The 27,070-nt window shown below is 39.1% G+C and overlaps 1 protein-coding gene across 1 annotated transcript; it reads left to right on the top strand.

The window, feature by feature from the left end:
* Positions 1-227: 227 nt before the first annotated feature.
* PEX13 (peroxisomal biogenesis factor 13) lies at positions 228-20,389 on the top strand. The gene is made up of 4 exons (XM_032292040.1): positions 228-622; positions 11,659-12,353; positions 16,954-17,079; positions 19,384-20,389. The coding sequence occupies exons 1-4, from the start codon at positions 531-533 to the stop codon at positions 19,680-19,682; spliced, it is 1,212 nt and encodes a 403-aa protein (XP_032147931.1). The 5' UTR covers positions 228-530; the 3' UTR covers positions 19,683-20,389.
* The last annotated feature ends 6,681 nt before the right edge of the window (positions 20,390-27,070 follow it).

The following is a 27,070-nucleotide window of genomic DNA, read 5'->3' as shown; positions in this document are numbered from 1 at the left end:
TATTTGCGTCTAGCAATTCTGTTCCCCGAGGAAACGTGGGCTTTAGAACGAAAGTACCAGGCCGCTCTCGCTAGGACTAAGTGAGCTTTTCCCTTCTTGTTTGTAGGGAAATCTGTCAAACTGCCTAGTTTGCCACCTCCCCCCACCTACCCCGGGCGTGTAGAAGTGTGAGCAGCTTTACTCCCAGCCTGACCGGTCCAGTCCCTGATAAGCCTCGGGGGTAGGGGGACGCTCCGAGGTCTAGGACATTGCAGCTGCTACCAGAAATATCGATGAGCCTTTAACCTCGGGTTTAGTACAGGAGCTCTTTCTAAGGCAAACACAAAGAACGTGTTTCTTCCTACAAATTAATCGCATCCTCCCGCGGTCTGGATTCAGCTGGTAAAGTAACTTAAGCCTTGTTCAGACTGCAGGGGTGGGCGGGGTGGACGGCTCGGTGTTCTGCCCATTATGCCTGGCGTTCGAGGTGCTGGTGTACGCAGGCCTGGACAGTCCAGGAGAGGAACGGGAGCCGAGCGGAGGAGGAGGAGATGGCGTCTCAGCCGCCACCTCCCCCCAAACCTTGGGAGACCCGCCGAATTCCGGGGACCGGACCAGGACCAGGACCCGGCCCCACTTTCCAGTGAGTGTGCGATTCTTCAGGCTGTGAGTTTGGTGGGCCCGATCGGGGACTTGTCAGGAGGCGGTTGAAGCGGTTGTTGGCGGAGGTGTTCCCTTCCCCCATTCAACCAGCCCCCAGCCTTGTGGGTAGGGGTCGCGGTGGAGCTGGGGCGCTTACCAGTGGGGATTTCAGTGTCTCACAGCTGTTTCTGAGCCGGCGGCTTTTAGCAGCAACGTTTTTTCGGGAGCTCCTGGGCGTCTCTCTGGGTCCCTGTGTTTGAAGAAAGGGGGGCGGCTTCCTATCCCTTCTGTTTACAAGAGACTTTGACACAATGGCTTCACCCTCTTTAAAGCTTAGACTTTGGGTCTGTAGCAGTTGAGAGAGGCATTTGCCCAGACAAGGCAGCGACAGGGAGCAAAGTTTCTCGTTAAAGGTGTTAACCTCTCGAGAAGTTAGTGAAAGCCCGAAAGGTTTTACGCAACTGGCACCCAAGCTGCGTACGCTTTTCATTCTTTTCCAACATAATTCAGCCAGTGTTTCGGATCGAGAAGCAACTTTAAAGCAGGAGTTCTAGATCTGAGGCCTATAGATGGCCTTTGTGTGCAAAATAGTATATTTTTCTGAGGCCTGTAGTTTTTGTTTTGTTTTTAATCCGTATCTGTTGGTTTATAGGTCTTTAAAAAGGCTAAAACATACAGAGTTGGGAGTGTTTCGTGGCCTCGTGTGGCTTTTGTTTGGTAGTGCTGTACATCTTAATTCAGATAGGTGTGATTCAAATGTCAAATCACCTACTATTGTAGGTTTTTCTGGTGCATAAAAACTCCAGCATATTACTGGAATGTATTTCTGCTGTGTTCTGAAATCTTTTATTTAAACATTATAGCTTTAACACAGTAACTTCTTAATTTAATAAGGACACATTACAATAAATAAAGCTTTAAACTCTGGTAAATCACGATGACATTATCTGCTACTATTTTTATGAGTGGGTTCTTTTTTTCCCGTTTTAGACAGCTTGTCTAATGAGAAAGGTTTTATTTTTTCCTGTTATTATTTTTATCTGTTAAAGTCCTTATGTGAAATTAACCATTTTCCCATTTTTTTCATTATGAAGTATTTTAAACACAGAGACTAGTAGAGTAAGATAATACCTGTATATTCACTACCCAACTTCAAAAAATGTTAACACTTGCCAGATTTATTTTTGAAAAGAAAAGTTAGACAGTTAAACTCTCCCATTCTTCTTTCCAGTGGTGACTGTTGTCCTTATTTGGTGTTTCGAATACTCAGTAATGTTTCTATACTTTAGTGCTTAGGTTTGTGCTAATTATATGCATTTTATATTTAAAGCTTAAAAATGTAACATAATATATATTGTATATATTGTAATTACATGTTACTGTTTATATATTATTTGTTAATATCTGTTTTTGTTTTTCCTGTTGCCCATTTTTCTATTGGCTTTATCTTTGCTTATCAATTTGTAAGAGTACTTTATTGTTGATACTAATCCTTTTTTGTTAGTACATTTTGCTAATATCTTTCACTGTGTGGCTTGTCTTTATATTTATGTTCAATTTTTTTGTACAGATGTTTTTGATTTTAATATAGCCAAAATTTTCATATTTTATTGTCTGTGCTTTTTGTCTTGGTTAAGAAATCCTGTCTACCTAGATCAGGACAGTTTTTCTGTATGTTTTAAATCTTCTGGTTTTCACATTCCTATCTTTAATACACATGGAACTGACTTTGTATAAAAATCAGGCCGGGTGTAGTGGCTCACACCTGTAATCCCAAGCACTTTGGGAGGCCGTGGTAGGTGGATCACCTGAGGTCAGGAGTTCGAGACCAGCCTGGCCAACATGGTGAAACCCTGTCTCTAATAAAAACACAAAAATTAGCCAGGCGTGGTGGTGGTTGCCTGTAATTCTAGCAACTCAGGAGGTTGAGGCAGGAGAATGGCTTGAGCCTGGGAGGTGGAGGTTGCAGTGAGCCGAGACTGTTCCACTACACTCCAGCCTGGGCAACAGAGCAGGACTCCGAACCAAAAAAAAAAAAAAAAAAAATCAATATGAACTAGGGAATCTAATTTTTTTTCCATATAGGTAACTAATTATCCCAGCATCATTTATTGAGTAGTCTGTTCCTAGTTTATAATGCCATCTATGTCATATCAGGTTTTCCTAAATATGTGGTTTTGTTTTGAGCACTTTCTGTTTACTAGCATCACACTATCTTAATTATAGAATTTTGTAAGTCTTGATTTTTGGATGTCAATAGTTTCCACACATTGCTGTTCTTTGTAATTGCCCTTGTTACAGTTAGACCTTTTTAAAAAGTCTTGATTGGGATTTTTATTGGAACTGAGCTGAATTTATGGATCAAGTAAGTTTTTTATTCCATGAATATTGTGAAAGCTACAATTGGTGAGAATTTTGATTATCTTAAATATCTTATCTCCATGAAGTTTTTTTTCTCATATTTTTTATTCCTAGATTATTTTTGCTGTGGTACTTGCAAACGGGCTTTCTTTTTTCCTTTTACATTTTCCAGTTGGTTATTAACTGGTATGGCAGAATGCTATTGATTTTTTTCTAATATAAATGTTAAGTACAGCATAATGTCAAACTCTTAATTAGTTCTGATGCTTTGGTTGAAATTCTCTTTAGTTCTATGTAGACAGTTCTGTCATTTACAGATAAGCTAGTATCCTTGTATTGGTCCTGACTTCCACTGGAATGCTTCTGAAGTTTTTCACTGTTAAGTGTGAAGTTGCTTTTTGTTTTTGACAGATATCCTGTCAAAATTCTATCTTGCTACTTTGCTCAGATTTTTAAATTTTTATTATTATTATTATTATTATTTTTGAGACGGAGTCTCACTGTGTCTCCCAGGCTGGAATGCAGTGGCGTGATCTCGGCTCACTGCAACCTCTAACCCACGGGTTCAAGTGATTTTCCTGCCTCAGCCTCCTGGGTAGCTCAGGTGATTGGCCCACCTCAGCCTCCCAAAGTGCTGGGATTACAGGTGTGAGCCACCACGCCTGGCCCTACCTTGCTCAGATTTTTATCACGAAGAAGTATTCAATTTTATGAATGGGTTTTCTGCATCTGTTGAGACCATTGTATGTGTTTTTGCTTTAATATGAAAACGTGGTGTATTGTATCAATTAACTTTCTAATGTTGAACCACCCTTGCATTTCTCAGTGAACTCTGGTTAGTCGTGATTTTATGCAATTTCAAATTCTATTCTAGGCCAGGTGGTGTGGCTCACATCTGTAATCCCAGCACTTTGGAAGGCCAGGACAGGAGGATTGCTTGAGGCTGGAAGTTCAAGACCAGCCTGGGCAACGCAGCAAGACCCTGTCTCCAAAAAGAAAAAGAATTCTATTCCAATATTGTAAGACTTTTGCATACATGTTCCTAGATGAAATTGAAATTTTCTTTCTTTGTACTATTCTGGTTTTGTATCAAAGTTTTATAGCTAGATAATTTTTTCTGTTGAGCCTGATTTTTTTTTTTAGACAGTGTCTCACCGTGCCACCCAGGCTGGAGTGCAGTGGTGTAATCACGGCTCACTGTAGCTTCTATGACTTAGGCTTAAGTGATTCTCCTGCCTTAGCCTCCTGAGTAGCTGGGATTATAGGTGCATGCCACCATGCCCAACTAATTTTTATACTTTTAGTTGAGATGGGGTTTTGCCATGTTGCCCAGGCTGGTGTCGAACTTCTGGCTCAAGCAGTCCACTTGGTGTGAGCCACCTCACCTGGCCTAATTGATTTCTTCATAGGTAGACTGCCTTCTCCTTAGTAGCCTTTTAGATTTTATCTGATATCTTTGGTCCTCTAGCTTTATTATATTGTATCTAGGTATGAATTATACAGACACACACATTTATATTTGTTTCTTTTTGCTCAGTACCCACAGTATTCAGTCTGAGGATTCATGTCTTTTTTTTATTTCAGGAAAATTCTCACCAATTATACCTTTAAATACTATTTTAAGTTTTGTTTGAACACTAGGCTTTCCTCTCTTCTTCTGTTAAGCGTTGTATCAGGAATAGTATCTGCTATAAGTAACAATATCTGACTTACTATGCTTTGGACTACAAAGACATTTATTGTTTAGTTAGCAAGAAGTCTAGAGATCTGCTGTCTCAGCATTGTCAAGGGACCTAAATTTTTCCTGGCTTTTTTTTTTTCTGTCAGCTCTCTGACTTGTGGGCCATCTCTGTCTTTTGTTTGTTTGTTTTGAGGTAAGTCTTTGTATTATCGGAAGTTTCTCTTTTTTAAGTATGTAATTTTGTTATATAAGCCTTGTTGTTGTTATTATTGTTATCAGGACAGAGTCTTGCTGTGTTGCCTAGGCTAGAGTGCAGTGGTAAAATCTCAGCTCACTACAATCTCTGCCTCCCTGGTCGAGTGATCCTTGCCTCTCAGCCTCGTGAGTAGCTGGTATTACAGGCATGCACCACTACACCGGACTAATTTTTGTATTTTTAGTAGAGATGGAGTTTTGTCATGCTGGCCAGGCTGGGCTCAAACTCTTGGATTCAAGTGATCCACCTGCCTTGGCCTCTCAAAGTGCTTACAGGAGTGAGCCACCATGCCCAGCCAAGCCCATTTAATTTTTGATGAGAGCTGGACATTGTATATAGGCAGTTTAATGTGATCTGAGGCCTAAAGATATCTTTCTCTAACGACTTTTCCTTTTGACTAGAACGTTAGGCCACTAACAATCTAGAATCACTTTAATCTAATGAAGAAATGAGCTGATTTAAAACTTGGTTTTCATTCCTGTCAGAGTTAGTCTATTTCCTGTTAACCCTTTCACCCTTTCTACTAGCATAGATCCCTTTTTAGGTTTATATGGTCCCAATCTGAAGTGTGAGGGTTCCCTATGGCCTTCGTTTTTAGAATTCTGCACTCCAATTTATGTCTTCTTATCCCAGGGAGTCTGTTAAGATCTCTGCCCAGCTTCTCATCCTGTCAACCATCTCTTCTGGAATTAGCCCTAGTTTCTAGAGAAACATCTCAAAATATCTGGCTCTCTGGGGTTTTTTTTCCCCCTGGATTTTGACTCCAGAATTCCTCAGTGCCTTGTTCTCTAATGCTTTAAACAGAAATTTTTCCTATTTCCTACCTTTCTAGTTTTCAGTGGGAGGGTTAATCTAATGACCTCAACAACCATTACTTAAAGTAGAATTCCCAAGTTCTGTATTTCCACTCTGCTTCTTAGTGTATAGCAGCTAATTTTCTTCTTGACAGATAGTTGAAAGCAATTCCTGTAGCTGTGGCCACCTTTCTGTCCTTTCCTTTTCCCTTTCCCTTTCCCTTCCTTTCCCTTTCCCTTTCCTTTCCTTTCGACACCCAGGCTGGAGTGCAGTGGTGCGATCTTGGCTCACTGCAACCTCTGCCTCCTGGGTTCAAGCAATTCTGTACCTCAGCCTCCCAAGTAGCTGGGATTACAGGTGCCCACCACCACACCTGGCTGATTTTTTTTATTTGTAGTAGAGATGGGGTTTCACCATCTTGGCCAGACTGGTCTTGAACTCCTGACCTCGTGATCCACCCACCTCAGCCTCCCAAAGTGCTGGGATTACAGTACAGGCGTGAGCCACCTCGCCTGGCCTGTGACCATCTTTTCTAAGATTTCTAATGGATTTTTTTTTTTAATATTTAAGTGTTTTTATTTCATTTCAATTTTTATTTCACAGATACTGTTTCATTTCTCTCTGATGATTTTTAACATATCTAAAATCATTCCTGAGCTGTTATATAAAATTAGTTTTTTTCATTGGGTTTTATTCTTGTTTTTCGTTGGCTTTGTTTCTTAGTGTTTTTATTTCTTCATATGTGGGGCATTTTTGAGATGGTCATTTTGAGTAGTAATTTTAGAGTTCTATTTTCTCTCCTTTCCCTCTTCCATGTTCCCCTCTCCATCTAATAGATTTTCTGTTGCCTCTACCTGTTCTTTCTACCTACCACTTAGGGAAGAATCAGGTATAAAAACAGTGGGCTAGCCTGGGCATGGTGGCTCACACCTATAATCTTAGCTCTTTGGGAGGACAAGGCAGGAGAATTGCTTGAGCCTAGGAGTTGGGGACCAGCCTCTCAAGATGTAGTGAGAACCCATCTCTACGAAAAAAAAAAAAAAAAAAGGCGGGGGGGGAAGCCAGGAATGGTGGCACATGCCTGTAGTCCCCGCTGCTTGGGAAGATGAGGTAAGAGGGATCACTTGAGCCTAGGAATTTGAGGTTGCAGTGAGCCGTGATTGCACCACTGCACTCCGGCCTGGGTAACAGAGTGAGACCCTGTCTCAAAACAAAAAGCAAACGAAGAAAACACTGCAAAAACAGTGAGTTAGATGAAGGATATCACAGATCAAGTCAGTAGTTGTTTCATTTCCTGGACTGGAGGCCTTACCACAGTCCTCTCCCTTTCTTAGTTCTGTAACTTTCTCAAAATACTCAACTGTCATCAGCAAATTTTATAATCCCTTTGTAGGAGCCAAGGTGGCACATCCTCACTCCCAGCCTCAAGCAATGAACTGGTTCCACTTTAACAGAGCACTTTTCATTTTTGTTACTTCATAGAAGCCTACATCTTGGCTGTCACTGCCTGATTACAGAACCAGAATTGAGTATGCCTGTAGCTTCAGCCCCCCTTAACATGTTACATTTCTGTTTAGTTTCTGTTCCATAAGTCTGTCTGTCTTGTGTTAAATCTAAATAATGCCTGTTTGTTTTTCTCTGTTTTCTCTGTTATTGTTTCAACTTTGGAGCAGAACTGCTTCGTCAAAGCCTGAATGCACTGCACTATCTGACCATTCACTGGCTCCTTTTAAGTTTTGTTTTATTTTTAAACATTAGATCCAGTAAAAGAAAAAAAAAAGTACAGTTCTAGTAACTTGTTTACAATATTATAATACAAATCTAAATTAAAACTTTAGCCTAGATTAGAAAATTACCATTTTGCAGTTCCACATCTAATATTTGTTTCAGGCAAGGATGATGAATGGATGCTAAACTATCAAATGAACAGTTGCTGGGGAATAGAACATTTGTGTGGTACCAAAATGTCATCCCATAGATTATATACTAAGTACAAAGGGAAAGATACATTTTAATGGAAAGATATAATAGTCACCTCCTTAACCAACTAATCAAACTTAGCTTCACAAATAAGAAGGCAATAATACAGCATTATGTACCTCCTAAAGTAATACTGTATGAAGTAAACAACATCACTTATGAATTATTCTTGCCAAAAAATATTGAACTTGATTCTCATCAAGCTGTTAAATGCAGCCTTAATAGGAAGTGAGATAAGAGTACCTTAACACTTTGGAGAAACACAAATCTGCGGTAGGAGTTTGGTTTTTTTGTTTTAAGATGAGTTTCACTCTCTGATGCCTAGGTTGGAGTGCAGCGGAGTGATCTCGGCTCACTGCAAGCTCTGCTTCCCGAGCTTAAGTGATTCTGCTGCCTCAGCCTCACGAGTAGCTGGGACTACAGCCGCCTGCCACCACGTCCGGCTAATTTTTGTATTTTTAGTAGAGATAGAGTTTCACCATGTTGGCCAAGCTGGTCTCCCAACTCCTAACCCCAGGTGATCCGCCTGCCTCGGCCTCCCATAGTGCTAGGATTACAGGCATGAGCCACTTCACCTGGCCTAGGGGTAGGACATTTCTAGAAAAAAAGAGTCAACTGGGTTGACTCTTCAGAAGTACAGGGATATTTGAAAAAGATGGGATTGTTCTAGTTTAGAAGAGAAAGGAAACAAAATAACCAAATGCAATGTGTGAGCCTTAATTGAATTTTTGTCCAAAAAAAAAGTTTTAAAAGACATTTGGACTGATATAGCACAATAATTTAAAAAGCAGTGATAAAAAGGCTAAGCCAAGTGCAGTGGCTCATGCCTGTAACCCCAGCACTTTGAGAGGCAGAAGTGGAAGGATTGTTTGAACCCAGGTCTTCGAGACCAGCCTGGGCAAAAAAGAGGGACCCCATCTCTACCAAAAAGTTAGGTGGGGGTGGTGGTCCCAGCTACATAGGAAGCTGAGGCCGGAGGATCACTTGAGCCCCAGAGGTCAAGGCTGCAGTGAGCCATGTTTGCATCACTGCACTCCAGCCTCAATGACAGGAGACCCTATCTCTAAAAAAAAAAAGATGAGCTTAAAAATGGACAAAGTATCTAAATAGGTATTTCTCCAAACAAGATTTTTTTTTTTATTTTCTTTTTTTTTTTGAGACGGAGTTTCACTCTTGTTACCCAGGCTGGAGTGCAATGGCGCGATCTCGGCTCACCGCAACCTCCGCCTCCTGGGTTCAGGCAATTCTCCTGCCTCAGCCTCCTGAGTAGCTGGGATTACAGGCACGCGCCACCATGCCCAGCTAATTTTTTGTATTTTTAGTAGAGACGGGGTTTCACCATGTTGACCAGGATGGTTTCGATCTCTTGACCTCGTGATCCACCCGCCTCGGCCTCCCTAAGTACTAGGATTACAGGCTTGAGCCACCGCGCCCGGCCCAAACAAGATTTTAAAATGACCAATAGGCCAGGCGCGGTGGCTTACACCTGTAATCCCAGCACTTTGGGAAGCTGAGGTGGGTGGATCACAAGGTCAAGAGTTCAAGACCATCCTGGCCAACATGATGAAACCGCATCTCTACGAAAAATACAAAAATTAGCCAGGTGTGGTGGCATATGCCTGTAATCCCAGCTGCTCAGGAGGCTGAGGCAGGAGAATCACTTGAACCCAGGTGGCGGAGGTTACAGTGAGCTGAGATCATACCATTGCATTCCAGCCTGGGCAATGGAGCAAGACTCCGTCTCAAAAAAAAAATAAAATGACCAATAAGCACTTGAAAGTATGCTCAACATTGTTAGCCATCAAGAAATGCAAATTAAAACCACAGTGAGAACCACTTCTACCCACTAGGACAGCTATAAGGAAAAAGATAAGAGCAGATGTTGCCAAGGATGTGAAGAAATTGGAAACCCTTGTACACCAGCGAGAATGTAAAATGTTACATTATGCTTTGGAACACAATCTGACAGTTCCTCAAAGGCTAAATGTAGAGTTTCCGTATAACCCAGCAAACATGTCCATACAAAAACTTGTATATAAATGGCCATTGCAGCATTATTTGTAATTGCCGAGAAGTAAAAGCAGCCCCAATATACATCAACTGATGTATATTATAAATAATATAAATATATTTTGGCAATAAAATAATACAAATATAATTTGGCAATAAAAATGAGTGAAATACAGTTGGCCTTCCACATCCGTGGATTCAGCCAACTGTGGATCAAAAATATTCAGAAAATAGGCCCGATGTGGTGGCTAACACCTGTACTCCTGGCATTTTGGGAGGCCAAGGTGGGAGGATCACTTGAGGCCAGGAGTTGGAAGCTGTAGTGAGCTATGAATCATGCCACAACACTCTAGCCTGGACAACAGAGTGAGACCCTCTTAAAAAATTTTTAAAAAGAATTCAGGAAAAATAAATTTCATCTGTACTGAACATGTAAAGACTTTTTTCCTTGTCATTATTTCCTAAATACTACAGTATAACTAATTATATAACATTTACGCTGTATTAGATACTATAATCTAGAGATGATTTCAATTATACAGGAGGATGTGCATAGGTTATATGCAAATACTGTGCTATTTTATGTTAGGGACTTGAACATTCATGGATTTTGGTATCTAAAGGTTTTGAAACCACTCCCCCACAGATACCCAGGGCTGCCTCTACTGATAACATGCTATAAAATGGATAAACCTTGGAAACATTATGCTTAGTGAAAGAAGCCAGTCACAAAATACTACACATTGTATGTGTCCATTTGCTATAGATCCTCATTATTTGTGGATTCTATATTTTCAAATTGGTCTGCTCACTAAAATTTATTTGTAATCTCAAAATCAACATTCCTGACACTTTCACAGTCATTTGAGTATAAACGTAGATCAGGGAAAAATCTGAGTTGTCCCTTAGCTGACACAACCGAGAGACAAAAAAGCAACACTCTGGTTTCTTTTTCAGCTGTCATGCTGTAAACAATTGTCCTTTTCAAAGTCTGTTTAGTGCCAGATTTTTTCACATTTTTTAATGGTGATTTTGCTGTCTAAAATGGCGCCCAAGCATAGTGCTGAAGTGGTCTCTAGTGTTCCTAAGCACAGGAAGTCTGTGGTGTGCCTTACAGAGAGTACAGGTGTTAGATAATTTCATTCAGGCATGAGCTGTTGTGTTGTTGGCCATGAATTCGTTATGAGTTAACAATATACCTGGAATAAAGTGACTTGAAACAGAAACACATATAAGTATATGTATTGATTGGTTGATGAAAGGAGCAGTGACTTGGTATTTGCTGGTTCAGAGTTCACAGCAACTTTACAAAATATAAGTGTCTTGAATGACAAGCATTAACTATATATGAAATGTCCAGAATAGACAAACCTAATGGCAGAAAATAAATTCATGGTTGCCAAAGATTGGGGGAGGGGTGGGCAGGAAATGGGGAGTAGCTGCCAATGAATATGGGGATTCTTTTTTGAAGTGATGAAAATATTCTGAATTAGACATGGTGATAGTTACACACTTCTGTGAGTATATTAAAAACTATTAAATTTTAAACTTTAAAATGATGGCTAGGTACAGTGGCTCACTCCTGTAATCCCAGCACTTTGGGAAATCAAGGTGGGTGGATTGTTTGAGCCCGGAAGTTTGCCAGCCTGGGCAACATGACAAAACCCCATCTCTACAAAAAATAAAAAAAGTAGCCAAGTGTGATGGCATTCACCTTTAGTGCCAGCTGCTTGGGAGGAGGCTGAGGTGGGAGGATCACTTCAGCCTAGGAGGTTGAGGCTACAGTGAGCTTTGATTGTGCTACTGTGCTCCAGCCTGGGCAACAGAGTGAGACTCTGTCTCTAAATCAGTAGAATTTGTCATAGCACTAGGTATATAGGAGGTGTTTAATAGTTACTTTGAATTGAATTTATTGTACGCTTAAATAACTGTTTTGAATCTTCTTTGGTTTTAGATCTGCTGATTTGGGTCCTACTTTAATGACAAGACCGGGACAACCAGCACTTACCAGAGTGCCCCCACCTATTCTTCCAAGGCCATCACAGCAGACAGGAAGTAGCAGTGTGAACACCTTCAGACCTGCTTACAGTTCATTTTCTTCTGGATATGGTGCCTATGGAAATTCATTTTATGGAAGCTATAGCCCTTATAGTTACGGATATAATGGGCTGGGCTACAACCGCCTCCGTGTAGATGATCTTCCACCCAGTAGATTTGTTCAGCAAGCTGAAGAAAGCAGCAGGGGTGCATTTCAGTCCATTGAAAGTATTGTGCATGCTTTTGCCTCTGTCAGTATGATGATGGATGCTACCTTTTCAGCTGTCTATAACAGTTTCAGGGCTGTATTGGATGTAGCAAATCACTTTTCCCGATTGAAAATACACTTTACAAAAGTGTTTTCAGCTTTTGCATTAGTTAGGACTATACGGTATCTTTATAGACGGTTACAGTGGATGTTAGGTTTAAGAAGAGGCTCTGAGAATGAGGACCTCTGGGCAGAAAGTGAAGGAACTGTGGCATGCCTTGGTGCTGAGGACCGAGCAGCTAACTCAGCAAAATCTTGGCCAATATTCTTGTTCTTTGCTGTTACTCTTGGTGGTCCTTACCTCATTTGGAAATTGTTGTCAACTCACAGTGACGAAGTAACAGGTAAGGGAACAGGTTCAGATACCATATAACAATCTCAAATTTCAAGAACAGATTTGTTAAATTAGTTTTCTTTATATTCATTTGTATTTGCTGTTTTGGTCCAGTTATATTTTCAGTTAAGAGCTTCAAAACTCGCAGAGAAATATATAGCAAAAATAGGTTTGCTGATTAATTTATTGTTCAGTTAAACAGTGCACATTACCTTACTGTTTACAAGGTACTGAACTTGGTGCTGTGGAGGATACAAAGCTACATAGAGCATAATTCCTGTCTTTCTAAAATGTGTTGGAAGGGAGGTGGTGTAAGACGCATATACAAGTAATTGTAATGAAGCAGAAAGTGTGATAAGAAATATGACAGTTGGGGAGAGACGTAAGGTTTCTTGAACTCTTTTTTTTTTAATATGCGAGACACTGTGCTAGGTATTTTGTGTGTTTTATCTCAATTATTTCAACAACCCAAAGAGATAGGAATTATCCTCATTTTACAGGTGATAAAACAGATTCGGAGACTCACTTACCCAGCATCATATATTTAATAAGGCAGAACTATAAACAAAACCAGGTCTGCTTGAATGTTAAGCCATATTCTCTCAACTGGTACAGAGTATTAGCTCACATTAGAAAAGGGAAGCTGTCGTTTTTTACTGTGGTATCCAGGAAGAAATAGCATCTAAGTTACATTTTTGAAAGCTAGGCAACCTTTCGTCAGTTAAATAAAGAAACAAAAACTGTCAAGCTGTTAGACCAGCTTGAACAAAAGTTCATAGGCAGAAAATAAGAGATTTGTTTGGCAGTTGTCCTATAGTATTAAGAAATCATATGAGAAATTAGGTTGAAAGCTAATAGTAGAAGCTCTTAATTGCCATTCTGAGACAATCTTTACATAAGGAATGGATGGTTTTTTGGCAGTTTATGTTTGTTTTTGTTTTTAAGCAGACTGTGTCGTACATATAAACAGTAAAGAAGTCAGTCTGAACTGTTTAAGATAAATCAGTAAAAGTCAAAACAGGGGCCAGGTGTGGTGGCTCATGCCTGTAATCCCAGCACTTTGGGAGGCTGAGGCGGGCCGATCACAAGGTCAGGAGTTCAAGACCAGACTGGCCACCATGGTGAAACCCCATCTCTACTAAAAAATACAAAAATTAGTTGGGCATGGTGGCTCGTGCCTGTAATCCCAGCTACTTGGGAGTCTGAGGTAGGAGAATTGCTTGAACCGGGACCCACGAGGTGGAGGTTGCACTGAGCCGAGATTGCACCTCTGCACTTCAGCCTGGGCTACAGAGCAAAACTCCATCTCAAAAAAAAAAAAAAAAAAAAAAGTCAAAACAGGTTGTAATTCATAAAGGATTTAGGTTACATTCACCTTTGTATTCCTACTATCTAACCTGCTTGGCAAATAGAAGGTACTTAGTAGGTATTTATTAATTTGGGGGCATCAGTTATGATACTTTTGCATTAGACTGTTTGAGAGGTAATGAAGACCCAAACTAGAGTGTGTGAGAAGCAGGATTGATATAATAGGTTTAGTGGATGTAGTCACTGACTAAATGAGGTATATAAAGGCAAGGTAGAAATCAAAATGCCCTAGACCTTTAACTTTGGGTTATTAGAGGGATAACATTTTATTCATTAACTCAATAAATATTTGTTGGGTGCCAACTACATACCAAAGAGTTCTCAGAGCTAGGGATATAGCAATGAATAAAATATATTTTAAAAATCTCTGCCTTTGTGGCAATCTAATAAGGGAGAAACAGTAAGAAAATAAATAAAATACATAGTAAGCCTGAAGGTGCTAAGTGCTATAGGGGAAAAAACAAAACAGGGAAGAGTATTGGGAATGTCAGGAGTAGGAACAGAGGTTGAACTGCGACATATAGTCAGGGAATGCCTCCCTGAAGCAGTTGAGGGAATAAGCCCTACAGCTCCTTAAAGGAAGAGTGTTTTGAGGCATAGGGAACAGCAAAAGTACAGAGGTATTTAAGTGGCATGTCATGGGAACAGGAAGGAGGCCAGTGTGGTTGGAGCAGAGTGTTAGTATCAGGAGATGAAGGGAGTAGATGGTATAAGTAATCCCAACACTGGGAGGCTGAGGCCTGCAGATCACTTGAGCCTGACAAATCATACAAGCTAGTTCGGCTCTCTTACTCTCTCACATGCACTCTCTTGCCATGTGATATGCCTTCTGCCATGTTATGACACAAGAAGAAGGCCCTTACCAAATGCAGCCCCTTGATCTAGGATTTCCTAGCCCCTAGAACTGTAAGCAAATAAACTTTTATTGTTTACAAATTACCCAGTCTGTAGTATTCTGTTAAAGCAGCATAAAACAAAGATAGTACTGCTCAGTTGTTTATTTGAAAATTCAGTAATGAATTGGAAATGACTGAAGAATTAGCCTCTGTGAATAGTCTACATGATTCAACTACAGACAAGAATATTTCCAAAGAAGGTGGAAACACTGATTCTGTACAACCTGAATCTGCTAAGATGTGTTATAGCTGATGATGGTGAGAAATACAGGTGGAGGAGGAAAAGGCGTAGTTGGACAAAATTTACAAAGCTTTTGAAAATACAGTTTTTTGTCTATGGTTATTCATTGTGTTATTCAGCAGGTATATTGCAGAAAATATTTGGATTAATCATGTTATAGGACTAGTAGTGTCAAGGTAAACTTCATTCTTGTGACATAATCATTGTCAGTTTTATGAATTTTTGTCAAATAGAGAAGCTGAAGATCCCAACTTGCCTACAGCATAGCAATCAATGGCCAAACAAGGCTTAAGTTTTATTTTATTTTATTGTTTTGACATTGAGACCAAGAATGAAATTTTTCTTGACTCCTTTCAGCTATTGTTATTAAGCCCATTTGGCTTTGGAAATCACCTTTTGCTGCAGACTTGGTTATATTTTGAGTTCTTTTTGGAGACAGGGTCTTGCTTTGTCAGCCAGGCTGGAGTACAGTAGCATGATCATAGCTCACTGCAACCTTACACTCTTTGGCTCACGCGATCCTAACGTGATACTCTTTGGCTCATGTAGCTAGTACTAGACTAGACATGTACACCACCATGCCTGGCTAATTTATTTTTTGTGTGTGTGGAGACGAGATCTGTGTTGCGCAGGCTGGTCTTGAACTCCTGGCCTCAAGAAATCCTGCCTCACCCTCCCACAGTCCTGAGTGAGATCACAGGCATGAACCACCATGTCCAGCCTAGACTTAGTTATATTTTTTGTTGTTGTTTTCTTTTTGAGACAGGGCCTCTCTCAGTTGCCCAAGCTGGAGTGCAGTAGTACAGTCTTGGCTAACTACTGCAACCTTTGCCTTCCAGGTTCAGGTGATTCACGCTGAGACTACAGGCTCATGCCACCACACCTGGCTAATTTTTTTTTTTTTTTTTTTAAGAAATGAGGTCTCCTTATGTCGCCCAGGTTGGTCTTGAACTCCTGGACTCATGCAGTTCCCCCTGCGTCAGCCTCTCAAAGTACTGGAATTATAGGCATGAGCCATCATGCCTAAGCTGACTTTTTAATTAAATAATTAATTATTTATTAAAATTATTTATTAAATAATTTATTAATTAAATAATTCAAGCTAAAACCACAAAGCAGAACAGTGCTTATACGCAAAACTTATGCTGGAGTAAAGTTTTGACAACACCTAACATTGTTTGACTCATAAGTAATGTCACACTGCTTTATATACCTCAGTCTGTCAGAAGTTAACACAAGAAGCAGTATCTCCATTATCACACAAGATGGCAGCAGATACATTTTCCAAGCTTAAGCTGTTAATTCAGTGCCGGAGCATTTTTTGGACCTTCATTTAAGCACAAAGGAAATTTCCATATTTCAAAATCCATTCAGCTATGCAATTGAGAAACTTCCACTAACTCTTCATTTGGAAGTGATTAATCTGCAATGTAATAACATGGTAAAAGGCAGATATCAAGAGAAGAATTTAACAGAATTCTGATCTGTTACTCTCCCAACTCATAAATATGCTCAATTAAAACCACATACTCATAGACTAACATTAGGATTTGACGTTACTTGTCTGTATGAAAAGGCATTTTCAAAAATGCAGTGCCTCAAATCTTACTACGAATTGGAATTAGCAAATGAATATTTATAATTGAATTCCAATTAAGTGAAATATCCTTCCCCCAAAATATTTCATTCTAAGGAGCTTCCAAATAGATCTGTATTACAAAAAAGGAACATGGTTATTACATTTTGAATTTTGTCAATTTATGAAAATTTCGTTTTCTCTCCTTATGTAAGTAATTGCACAATATCCTGTTTTGCCTCTTGGCCTGCAAAGTCTAAAATATTTATCTGATCCTTTACAGAAAAAATTGCCAACCCCTGGCTCATGGTAAGGGAACTGGAAGCTGGAGGTTAAATAAAGGAAAAAGTTTACAATAGGTATCTTTAGTGGATGTATTGTTGATTTAACATAGTATTCATTATAGATTTTACTTGGGAGGGGAGGACTTTCTCTTGGCAAATTTATGCAGTTTGCAAACCATAGCCAGTGAAATATCTGCATTTTTCTTTTGTAAATTTTGTTAACCTAATTTTTATTTGGCTTATAGACAGCATCAACTGGGCAAGTGGTGAGGATGACCATGTAGTTGCCAGAGCAGAATATGATTTTACTGCCGTATCTGAAGAAGAAATTTCTTTCCGGGCTGGTGATATGCTAAACTTAGCTCTCAAAGGTAACAAATTATGAATAAGTTGAAATTATCTGTAAATTTTTAATATTTATAAATGCAGTATTAAAAACTATGACAAAGGATCTTGTTCATTATTAGTTAACTTAGAGATAGTTACTAGAACTTCTTTTTCATGTCAATTTAGACCTTCCAAATCTGGAGGAGTCAGGAAGAAATGCCCCAGCAGAGTTATTCCAATAGTATTTCACTGAGATAAGGAAAGGCTTTGTTTATATAGGTTTTTCTAAATTCCAAATACTTGAATTTCAAACTGTTAATCCCCACACAAAAATGTGATGTCAGTAACTAAATGTAACAAATGTAATTAAGCAAATAAATTATCTGGCATCATCTAAGCATTGCTGTCAGTCCTTGATTACTGGGACTGGTGTTGCTTCTTTATTACTTCAGTAGTGTTTACGTCAGAAATTTCATCATGAGTATTTTAGGAAATATCATGAAGTACTATAAACCCCAGCAAGAAATTTATACACATCTCAGGTTGATTTCTGGACTAAGTCACTGATAGTTTTTAATGACTCCAGGAAAATGAACTTCCCTTCACCTTTCCTCAGTAATTATCAGGATATTCTTGAGTTTATTTTTTTTTTTAATTTATGTGTTCGTGGGGATTCAGGTTTATTGCAAAAAAGTGACGTTTTGTTGATGAAGTTACTAATAACAATAACAGGTTATTTATTGAGTACTATGTTCAAGGTACTGTATTTTATGTATTTCATTTAACCCTTACAATAATACTGTGAAGTGGGACTATTATTATCCTGTCCTTGTTTTACACTTGAAGAAACTGAGACTCAGATTAAGTAAATTATCCAGTATCACAAAGATAAGGTGCAATACAACTGGACTATGAATCTAGGTTTGTCTAACTTGAGACCTTGTGCTTTTAACAACTCTGGCTGTTTTTTTCATGGAAGGACCTATTAATGGAAACTTCAGCCTTTTATTGGCTTTAGTCAGTCTATACAGGGAAGAAATACCTTCAGTATTCAAATCATTAGTATGTAAATAATTGAAGAATTTTGATCAGATTACTAAATCTTAGCCTCATCCCTTTTACATAAAACCTAGACTTAAGTGAGGTGCAGTGGAGTGGTGTGCACCCATAGTCACACCTACTCGAGAGGCTAAGGCAGGAGGATCCCTTGAGACCAGGAGTTTGAGGCTGTATTGCACTGTAATCACACCTGTGGAATAGCACCACTACACCCCAGCCTGGGCAACATAGCATGACCTTGTCTCAAGAAAAAAATAACAAACAGCTAGACTTTTAGGTATTCTGTTTGTATTTTTCTTATAGGAAAAATAGCAATTTACTATTTTGGAGTTCAAATGAATGATTTTTTTTTTTTTGAAGATTTATTGTTAGAGATAGGAGCAACACAAACAATTGTAATTAAATAGAGGTCATGTGGTTTCTTTCAGTTACATAATACTTCAGAAAAATTTTATATTTTATTCTTGAATGAATAGTGCACCTTAACACTAGCTTGCTTCTTGACTTTCCTCCATTGCTCAAGAAAAGTATGTTTGGACATTTGGAACAAAATCATTCATAGACATGGTAAATTTGATTTTTTTTCCTGTTATTATAGAGCATTAAACATTAAAAATTCTTATATTGTGCCTAAATTATAATGTTGAACTAAAATTGTAAGTTAAGCAGCTTTTTAAAGATGTAGATAAAATAGATAGGAAAATACTATAGAAAATTGAATAAATTAAATAATCTTTCTTTAAGCTTAGAGTATAACCTTTATCATATGGCTAGAAATAACTGGGATCTTCAATTTTTTTGTCCATCTTGGATTGAAATTAACATTTACTGTCTTCAGGATTGTTTACCACAATCATATGAAATGAATTTTATATTTTTGCCAAAAGAAAACTGAGTGCATAAAGGTATATCTTTTCTATACATAATTTACCTGGTTGAGAAGGAATGAGATATTCGTTTCTTAGACTCCAATTTAAAGTATGAAAGTCAATGATGTTTTCAGTTTTGAGAGAACTAAATCTCCTTACCCTGTGAATGGATTAACTGATACAAACTTTATGTTCTTCAAGGGAGAAGGAAATATTTAGTAAGTATAAAATGAAAATATAGGAATGGACCCTAGAACTGTTAAGCCTACTCAGCATTTGATTTTGAATATATACCCATGTACTATTTGTTATCTATTATATAAACATAATGTATTTTCCTGAATATGATATTTTACCATTAATATTCTGTTGGACCTCCAAAGTATGTTGTAATTACAAGACTGTCTTTTTTTCCATCAGAACAACAACCCAAAGTGCGAGGTTGGCTTCTGGCTAGTCTTGATGGCCAAACAACAGGACTTATACCAGCGAATTATGTCAAAATTCTTGGTAAAAGAAGAGGTAGGAAAACGGTGGAATCAAGTAAAATTTCCAAGCAGCAACAATCTTTTAACAACCCAACACTAACTAAAGGAACCACAGTTGCTGATTCTTTGGATGAACAGGAAGCTGCCTTTGAATCTGTTTTTGTTGAAACTAATAAGGTTCCAGTTGCACCTGATTCCACTGGGAAAGGTGGAGAAAAACAAGATCTTTGATATCTTTCATGTTTGCTTACAGTTGAACAATACCTTAGAGTACTTTTTAAAATTATTTCTCACAAAGAAATGAATCTACAATCCAATGAAAACATTTGTTATTGGCTATCCCAGGTGTTTTGCTGCTAGAAATTATTAAAGTTATACACTAGTATGTTGGTCTGGTGACCTGGTTAACGTTTTATTATACACGTTATTGGACCATGAGGACATTTGTTTCACCTAGATTTTAAGATTATGGAGACTGCTGTCATTTTCATCTTATTTAACTCTCTAGGTTTATTGGAAGAGTAAGATTGATGAACTGTAGCGTGCACAATTTGGTATAATAGGGATCATTAATACTTTTTAAAGTTCTACATTAATTGACTTGGAATCCTTAGAAATGGGGTGATGACCTAACAGTATGAGAACAGGCAAAAAGGTTAATTTTTTTTTTTTTTTTTACAACTTTAAGTAATCTCAGTAATAAAATTTTCTGATCTATATTATATCCAGTGTTGGGTTTATGTTTTCACCCACAAACAACTGACACTATTATCTTTTACTGTATTTTTAAAAATTTAAAAGGTCACCCAGAAGCATTCTAAAGGAGATGGTTCTAGAATGATAGAGTATAATAGTTTTCCCTCCTAGTAAAAAGTCTGAAATTTATCTTTCTTATAAATTGTGCCATTTCTTCTAAGGATCACTTAACTCTTTATCTCTTTAAAATATGACTAGTTTTCATACTGGGTGAATCAGAAATATATGAAAGGTATACCTTCTTTTCCTACAACAAATACTTGAGTTCTTTGAGTTTGCACTTAATGATATAGTCAGTTATAGTAATAATTTTTAATCTTTTTATAGATTTTCTGCTCCTACCTTGTGTAATTTTTTAAATTGTATATTTAGTATGTTTTGTAAATATTGAAAATGTGTCACATTGGATACATTTTTCTTTTAGGTTTAATTTTTACTACTGAGACTGACTTATAAAAGACTGACTTACAGTCTCAGTGCTCAGCTGCCATTTAAGAATACGATAATCCCCACGCCTGTGATCTCGGCACTTTGGGAGGCCAAACCAGGCGGATCACCTGAGGTCAGGAGTTTGAGACCAGCCTGGCCAACATGGTGAAACCCTGTCTCTACTAAAAATACAAAAATTAGCCAGGCGTGGTAGCGTGCACCTGTAGTCCCAGCTACTCAGGAGGCTGAGGCAGGAGAATCACTTGAACCCGGGAGGCAGAGGTTGCAGTGAGCTGAGGTTGCACCCAGAGCAAGGCTCTGTCTCAAAAAAAAAGGATATGATAATGCTATTTGACATGTTTTTTGTTTCATAATGATTTTAAATGCAGTTAACTTTCAGTACACTGAATATTTTCCCAAAAAATTAGAAAATTTATATCCTCGCTATGAACATACTACAGAGTAATACTATCAGGAATACAGATGTATAAGAATACATTTATAAATATTGTTAAAAACTTTGAACTGTTTGATAAAAATTGTGATTTAATATTTTTATCTTTCTTACAGACTATGTTCAATAAATAAGTAATTCTCGAATAGTTCTGACTAAAACATACAGGAGCCAAATACACACCCAGCATAGATGAACTTTACTAAAGGCTTTTTGGAAAGCCTTTTGAAATGACAGTTTCATAACTAACATATTATTTAAAATAGAAATCTAGACCCAGTTGCAGAAAAATAAATACTTTATAGCAAAATGTATTTATCTTTGGCCAGTTTTCCAACACCCAGGTATTAGTCTTGATGTTCAAGAGATAATGTTTCTTGTATATTATTTATTATTTGTGTTCTACAATTAAAGGTTCTGCTTTGATTTGTTACATGATAATTTATAGAAATTTCTCAAATTTTTGATAAAACAAATTATTAAATTTGGGGTTGAGACGTCTAAATTGGATGCTAGAAGTAAAGTTGAAGTGACCACTATGAAAGATGTATAGGGAGAAGAATATAGCACAGAGTGAGAAAACAGTGGCACTTTTGTAAGGGTGTTTATTGTTTGGTTAAGTCTGCTAAATTACAGTATGCATTATCTGGTAACTATGTGTCTGAAAATTCCTTTTATATTAAAATTTTGGAGAAGGAATTCAGGACTAGAATAAAGAAAATTTTGTAACCTTTTTTATCATGACAGCTTTAGAGTAATGTTTTTAGCTGAGATTAAATGTTCAAGGCTCCAATATTATTTTTAGGAAATTCTTTAAGGTGTGCTACTTTACAGAAATTAACACATCAAAACCTTTTTAATAAATTATAAGTTACAATAATAAAACATGTTTATTTTAATTTTTCTGATTATATTTTATGAGTTCAGGAAGGAAGTGGTAAGAGAACTATATATTTTCATGTTTTAACAATTTATGTCCGTACTTGATTCAGTCTGTGTGTCATAATTACACATTTACTTGAACACAGCTATCCTTTATCTTGTGCTTTCTTTAATGGAAAAATGAACAGAAACTGAATGCAGTTAAAGTTTTATTTTTAGTAGTTGTGAAGTTACTTTTATTGGAGAAATAAAAATATGCTAAACTTGATTGACTTTTTAAAGATAAATTGTTAATGCAGGATTAGAATTAATATGAAATCTCTTTTTAATATTGTATATATTACCTACTGCAAACTAACATGTCTATTTCTTTGGATTTAAAGAAAAAGAATACATTTATATAAAATTACCTACAGGTGAGTTAAATGAAAAGACTTCATACCTAGATTTTGGGAGATATAGATTCTAGTGTAGACACCACTGCTTACGTAAGATTTAAGTCCTATTATTTATTTTTCAGTTTCCTAATTTGTAACAGTGGGGATAGCTGCTACATCTGCCTCACATGAAAGTGCTTTTTATTTTTTTATTTTTATTTTTGAGACAGAGTTTTGCTTTTCTCTTCCAGGCTGGATGGAGTGCAATGGCACAATCTCAGCTCACTGCATTCTTCATCTCCCGGGTTCAAGCCATTCTCCTGCCTCAGCCTCCTGAGTAGCTGGGATTACAGGCACCCACTACCATGCCCAGCTAATTTTCGTATTTTTAGTAGAGATGGGGTTTCACCACATTGGCCAGGCTGGTCTCGAATTCCTGACCTTAGGTGATCTGTTCACCTTGTTCTCCCAAAGTGCTGGGATTACAGATGTGAGCCACCACACCTGGCCCAAAAGTGCTTTTTATTTTTATTTTTATTTTTGAGACAGAGTTTCGCTCTTGTTACCCAGGCTGGAGTGCAATGGCGCAATCTCGGCTCACCGCAACCTCCGCCTCTTGGGTTCAGGCAATTCTCCTGCCTCAGCCTCCTGAGTAGCTGGGATTACAGGCATGCGCCACCATGCCCAGCTAATTTTTTTGTAGTTTTAGTAGAGACGGGGTTTCACCATGTTGACCAGGATGGTCTCGATCTCTTGACCTCGTGATCCACCCGCCTTGGCCTCCCAAAGTGCTGGGATTACAGGCTTGAGCCACCGCGTCCGGCCTTATTTTTTAGTTTTTGAGAGAAGGTCTGGCTCTGTCACCCAGGATGGAGTGCAGTCGTGTGATCTCAGCTCATTGCACCCTCCACCTCCTAGGCTGAAACCATCCTCCCACCTCAGCCTCCCAAGTAGCTGGACTAAAGACGTGTACCACCACGCCTGGCTAATTTTTGTATTTTTTTTGTAGAGATGGGGTTTCACCATGTTGCCTAGGCTGGTCTCAGACTGGTGAGCTCAAGTGATCTGCCTGCCTCTCTGCCCCCAAAGTGCTGGGATTACAGGCACGAGCCACTGCTCCCAGCCAGGAAATTCTTTATATATTGTAGATTCCATGTTCTTGTCAAGTTCATATGTTGGAAATAACTTGACATTTGTTCATTCTTGTCTTTGTTGTTTTTCATAGAATAGAAATCCCTCCAGTGGTTTATGTTTTTTAGGTCTTGTTCTTTTTTTTTTTTTGAGACACAGTTTCCCTCTTGTTGCCCAGGCTGGCGTGCAACAACGCAGTCTTGTCCCACTGCAACCTCCTTCTCGCGGGTTCCAGTGATTCTCCTGCCTCAGCCTCCCATATAGCTGGGATTACAGGCACCTCCACTATGCCCAGCTAATTTTTGTTGTGTTTTGCTTTGTTTTTGAGGCAGAGTCTCCCAGGCTGGAGTGCAGTGGCGTGATCTCCACTTACTGCAACCTCCACCTCCTGAGTTCAAGTAATTCTCCTGCCTCAGCCTCCCAAGTAGCTGGGACTACAGTCGCCCGCCACCATGCCCAGCTAATTTTTTTTTGTATTTTTAGTAGAGACAGGTTTCACCATGTTAGCAAGAATGGTCTTGATCTCCTGACCTTGTAATCTACCCGCCTTGGCCTCCCAAAGTGCTGGGATTACAGGCGTGAGGCACTGCTCCCGGCCAATTTTTGTATTTTCAGTAAAGATGGGGTTTCACCATTGTTGGCTAGGCTGGTCTCAAATTCCTGACCTTAGGTGATCCACCTGCCTTGACCTCCCAAAGTGCTGGGATTACAGGTGTGAGCCACCACGCCTGGCCTTAGATCTTGTTCTATCAGTTTTATAGTTGTATCATTTACATTTAGGTCCTAAATTTAATTGGAATTAATTTTTGGATATAGTATGAGGTATGAATTCAAGTTTTTCTCCATCTAGTCATTAAAAGGAAAGGGTTAACAAAACCCCTTCTCTTTCTCTGGGGAAAAATGATCTTGGGTTTACTTTGTTTAGCAGTTTCTTTGAAAATCTACAAAGTTAAGATAAATATGGAAAGTCAATTCTTTACCAGGCAATCTTTTTTGTTTGTTTTAACTGTAAAAAGACAAAGCACGTATGTTGACTTCTCTGAGTAAGATATGAAACCAGGACCAGGCATGGTGGCTCACGCCTGTAATCCTAGCACTTAGGGAGGCCAAGGCAGGCGAATCACGAGATCAAGGGATTGAGACCATTCTGGCCAACATGGTGAAACCCCATCTCTACTAAAAATGCAAAAGTTAGCTGGGCGTGGTGGCATGCGCCTGTAATCCCAGCTACTCCAGAGGCTGGGGCAGGAGAATTGCTTGAACCCAGAAGGCAGCGGTTGCAGTAACCTGAGATCGCACCGTTGGATTCCAGCCTGGTGACAAAGTGAGACTCTGTCTCAAAAAAAAAAAAAAAGGTGTGAAACTGATAATCAAGCTTGTTCCTTGTTATAGGGACCTGGAACCTACCTTGAGATGCTTTTTACAAGATTGTGCTTCCTATCACACACAAGACTTACCTAAGGAGGATGCTCTCCTCTGTATGCCAGTTGTTTACTGTGCTATATATCCTTATACCAACCTAAGTGACCTTGGTGCCAAGTTACATTCTTTTGGGTTTTCTGAGTGAATGTCTGCAGAGCGTGCCAAGTACCATTGCAGTCAGTTTTTCTAACACCATCTACTAAATAATCTATATCGTCCCATTTCATTACATTCCAAGTTCCATAAGCATAAACTGCTTGGGGCTCTCTGTTTTGTTGGTATATGTCAGTTTCTTCCCTCAGTACAACATTGTCTTTTATTTTTTTGAGATGGAATCTCACTCAGTCTCCCAGGCTGGGGTGCAGTGGTGTGAACTTGGCTCACTGCAATCTCCGCCTTCCGGATTCAAGGAATTCTCCTGCCTCAGCCTCCCAAGTAGCTGGGTCTACAGGTGAACACCACCATGTCCGGCAATTTTTGTGCTTTTTTTTTTTTTTTTTGAGTAGAGGTGGGGTTTCACCATGTTGGCCAAGTTGATCTCAAACTCCTGACCTCAAGTGATCTGCCCACCTCGGCCTCCCAAAGTGCTGAGATTAGAGGTGTGAGTCACTGCACCTGGCCTGGCTCTTCCCTCACATCTTTTTCTTTCTTTCTTTTTTTTTTTTTTTTGAGATGAAGTTTTGTCTTACTGCCCAGGCTGGAGTGCAATGGTGCGATCTGGGCTTACCACAGCCTCCGCCTCCCAGGTTCAAGCGATTCTCCTACCTCAGCCTGTAGAGTAGCTGGGATTACAGTGCTTCTCTTTTGTTCATTTGGCCCAGTTGTCAGTCTGCATTTAACACTAATCATGGTAGCAGACATTTTAATCTTATTTCTCCTTTAGAGTCTAAAGTTGCTGTATTAACTCGTGTTGTTTGCTGTGAGTTTTACACTAGTCTTTATGGAAAACTTTTTAATAGCTGATTTAAATCTGCATTAGCAGGACCAGGTGCGGTGGCTCACACTTGTAATCCCAGAACTTTGGGAGGCTGAGGCAGGCAGATAGTTGGAGCTCAGGAATTCTATACCAGCTTGGGCAATGTGGTGAAACTCCATCTCTACAAAAAATAAAATTAACCAAGCACAGTGGCATGTCCCTGTTGTCCCAGCTACTTGGGAAGCTGAGGAGAAGATTGCTTGAGTCCAGGAAGTTGAGGATGCAGTGAGCCCTGGTCGTGCCACTGCATTTCAGCCTGGGTGACAGAATGAGACCTTGTCTCAAAAACATAAAAATTCATTTGTCTAGATGATTTTTGGTTTCTCACCTGTAGTAATAGTAATATGGCAGATGACATTGCTTTTTCTGATATTAAACCTTTGTATTCTTACTTGATAAAGTTTTTAAGGAAATAATTTTATCAAATATATACATATGAAAGTGATTAAAATAAAAAGGGTAGCATGCAGAAACCTAGCTATATTCAGAAAAGGCAGTATTACCACTATTTGGTGAGATGTGCTAGGTGACAATAACCTGAAAAGAGGCAATAGTAGGTCATAAGACTGGCTTCAGTTACTCTGAGAATTTACAAGAGCTTTTTCTGGGGAGGTCATTGGGCAAGGCCCTGAGCAAATTCTGAGAAACATGGGGTTATCCATAATTAGTGTATTTTGAAAGGTGTGCTTGCTACTGGAGCACACCTGTCTAGGGTTAACTCCACAGAGGACTTGGCTTCTGCCTCTGCTGGCAGTGTGGGAGTACCACCATTCTGGAACCACTTCAGTCCTGGCTTGAAGGTTGCGCGTAAGGATGGGAAACCATGAACAGCTTTTGCCCACTCTACTTTGTGGCCCAATGTTCAACTGCTAGGCCATTATGGGCATCCACCCTCAGGGCACCCATACCCCCTCTCTTCTCCCTGCAGTTTCCCAGCTCACTGGTTTTGATTGATTTGGGGCCCCCTCTTCCTACTTCTCTGAGACCAGCAGTGCTTTAATGTGTCCCAGCCAGGATCTTGCTTGTTCACCAAAAAAGTTTCCCATGTAAGGCCGGGCGCGGTGGCTCAAGCCTGTAATCCCAGCACTTTGGGAGGCCGAGGCGGGTGGATCACGAGGTCAAGAGATCGAGACCATCCTGGTCAACATGGTGAAACCCCATCTCTACTAAAACTACAAAAAATTAGCTGGGC

The sequence above is a fragment of the Sapajus apella genome, unplaced genomic scaffold, assembly GCF_009761245.1.
Source record: "Sapajus apella isolate SASKATOON/1434 unplaced genomic scaffold, GSC_monkey_1.0 scaffold26, whole genome shotgun sequence".
NCBI lineage: Eukaryota > Metazoa > Chordata > Mammalia > Primates > Cebidae > Sapajus > Sapajus apella.
Note: the sequence above shows the minus strand (reverse complement) of the source record. Positions and strands in the feature narration are given on the sequence as shown.

Coding starts and splice junctions, on each gene's coding strand:
- PEX13 (XM_032292040.1), top strand. CDS start 531: ATGGCGTCTCAGCCGCCACCTCCCCCCAAACCTTGGGAGACCCGCCGA. Junction 12,354..16,953: donor TCACAGTGACGAAGTAACAG/GTAAGGGAACAG, acceptor TTTGGCTTATAG/ACAGCATCAACTGGGCAAGT. Junction 17,080..19,383: donor GCTAAACTTAGCTCTCAAAG/GTAACAAATTAT, acceptor TTTTTCCATCAG/AACAACAACCCAAAGTGCGA.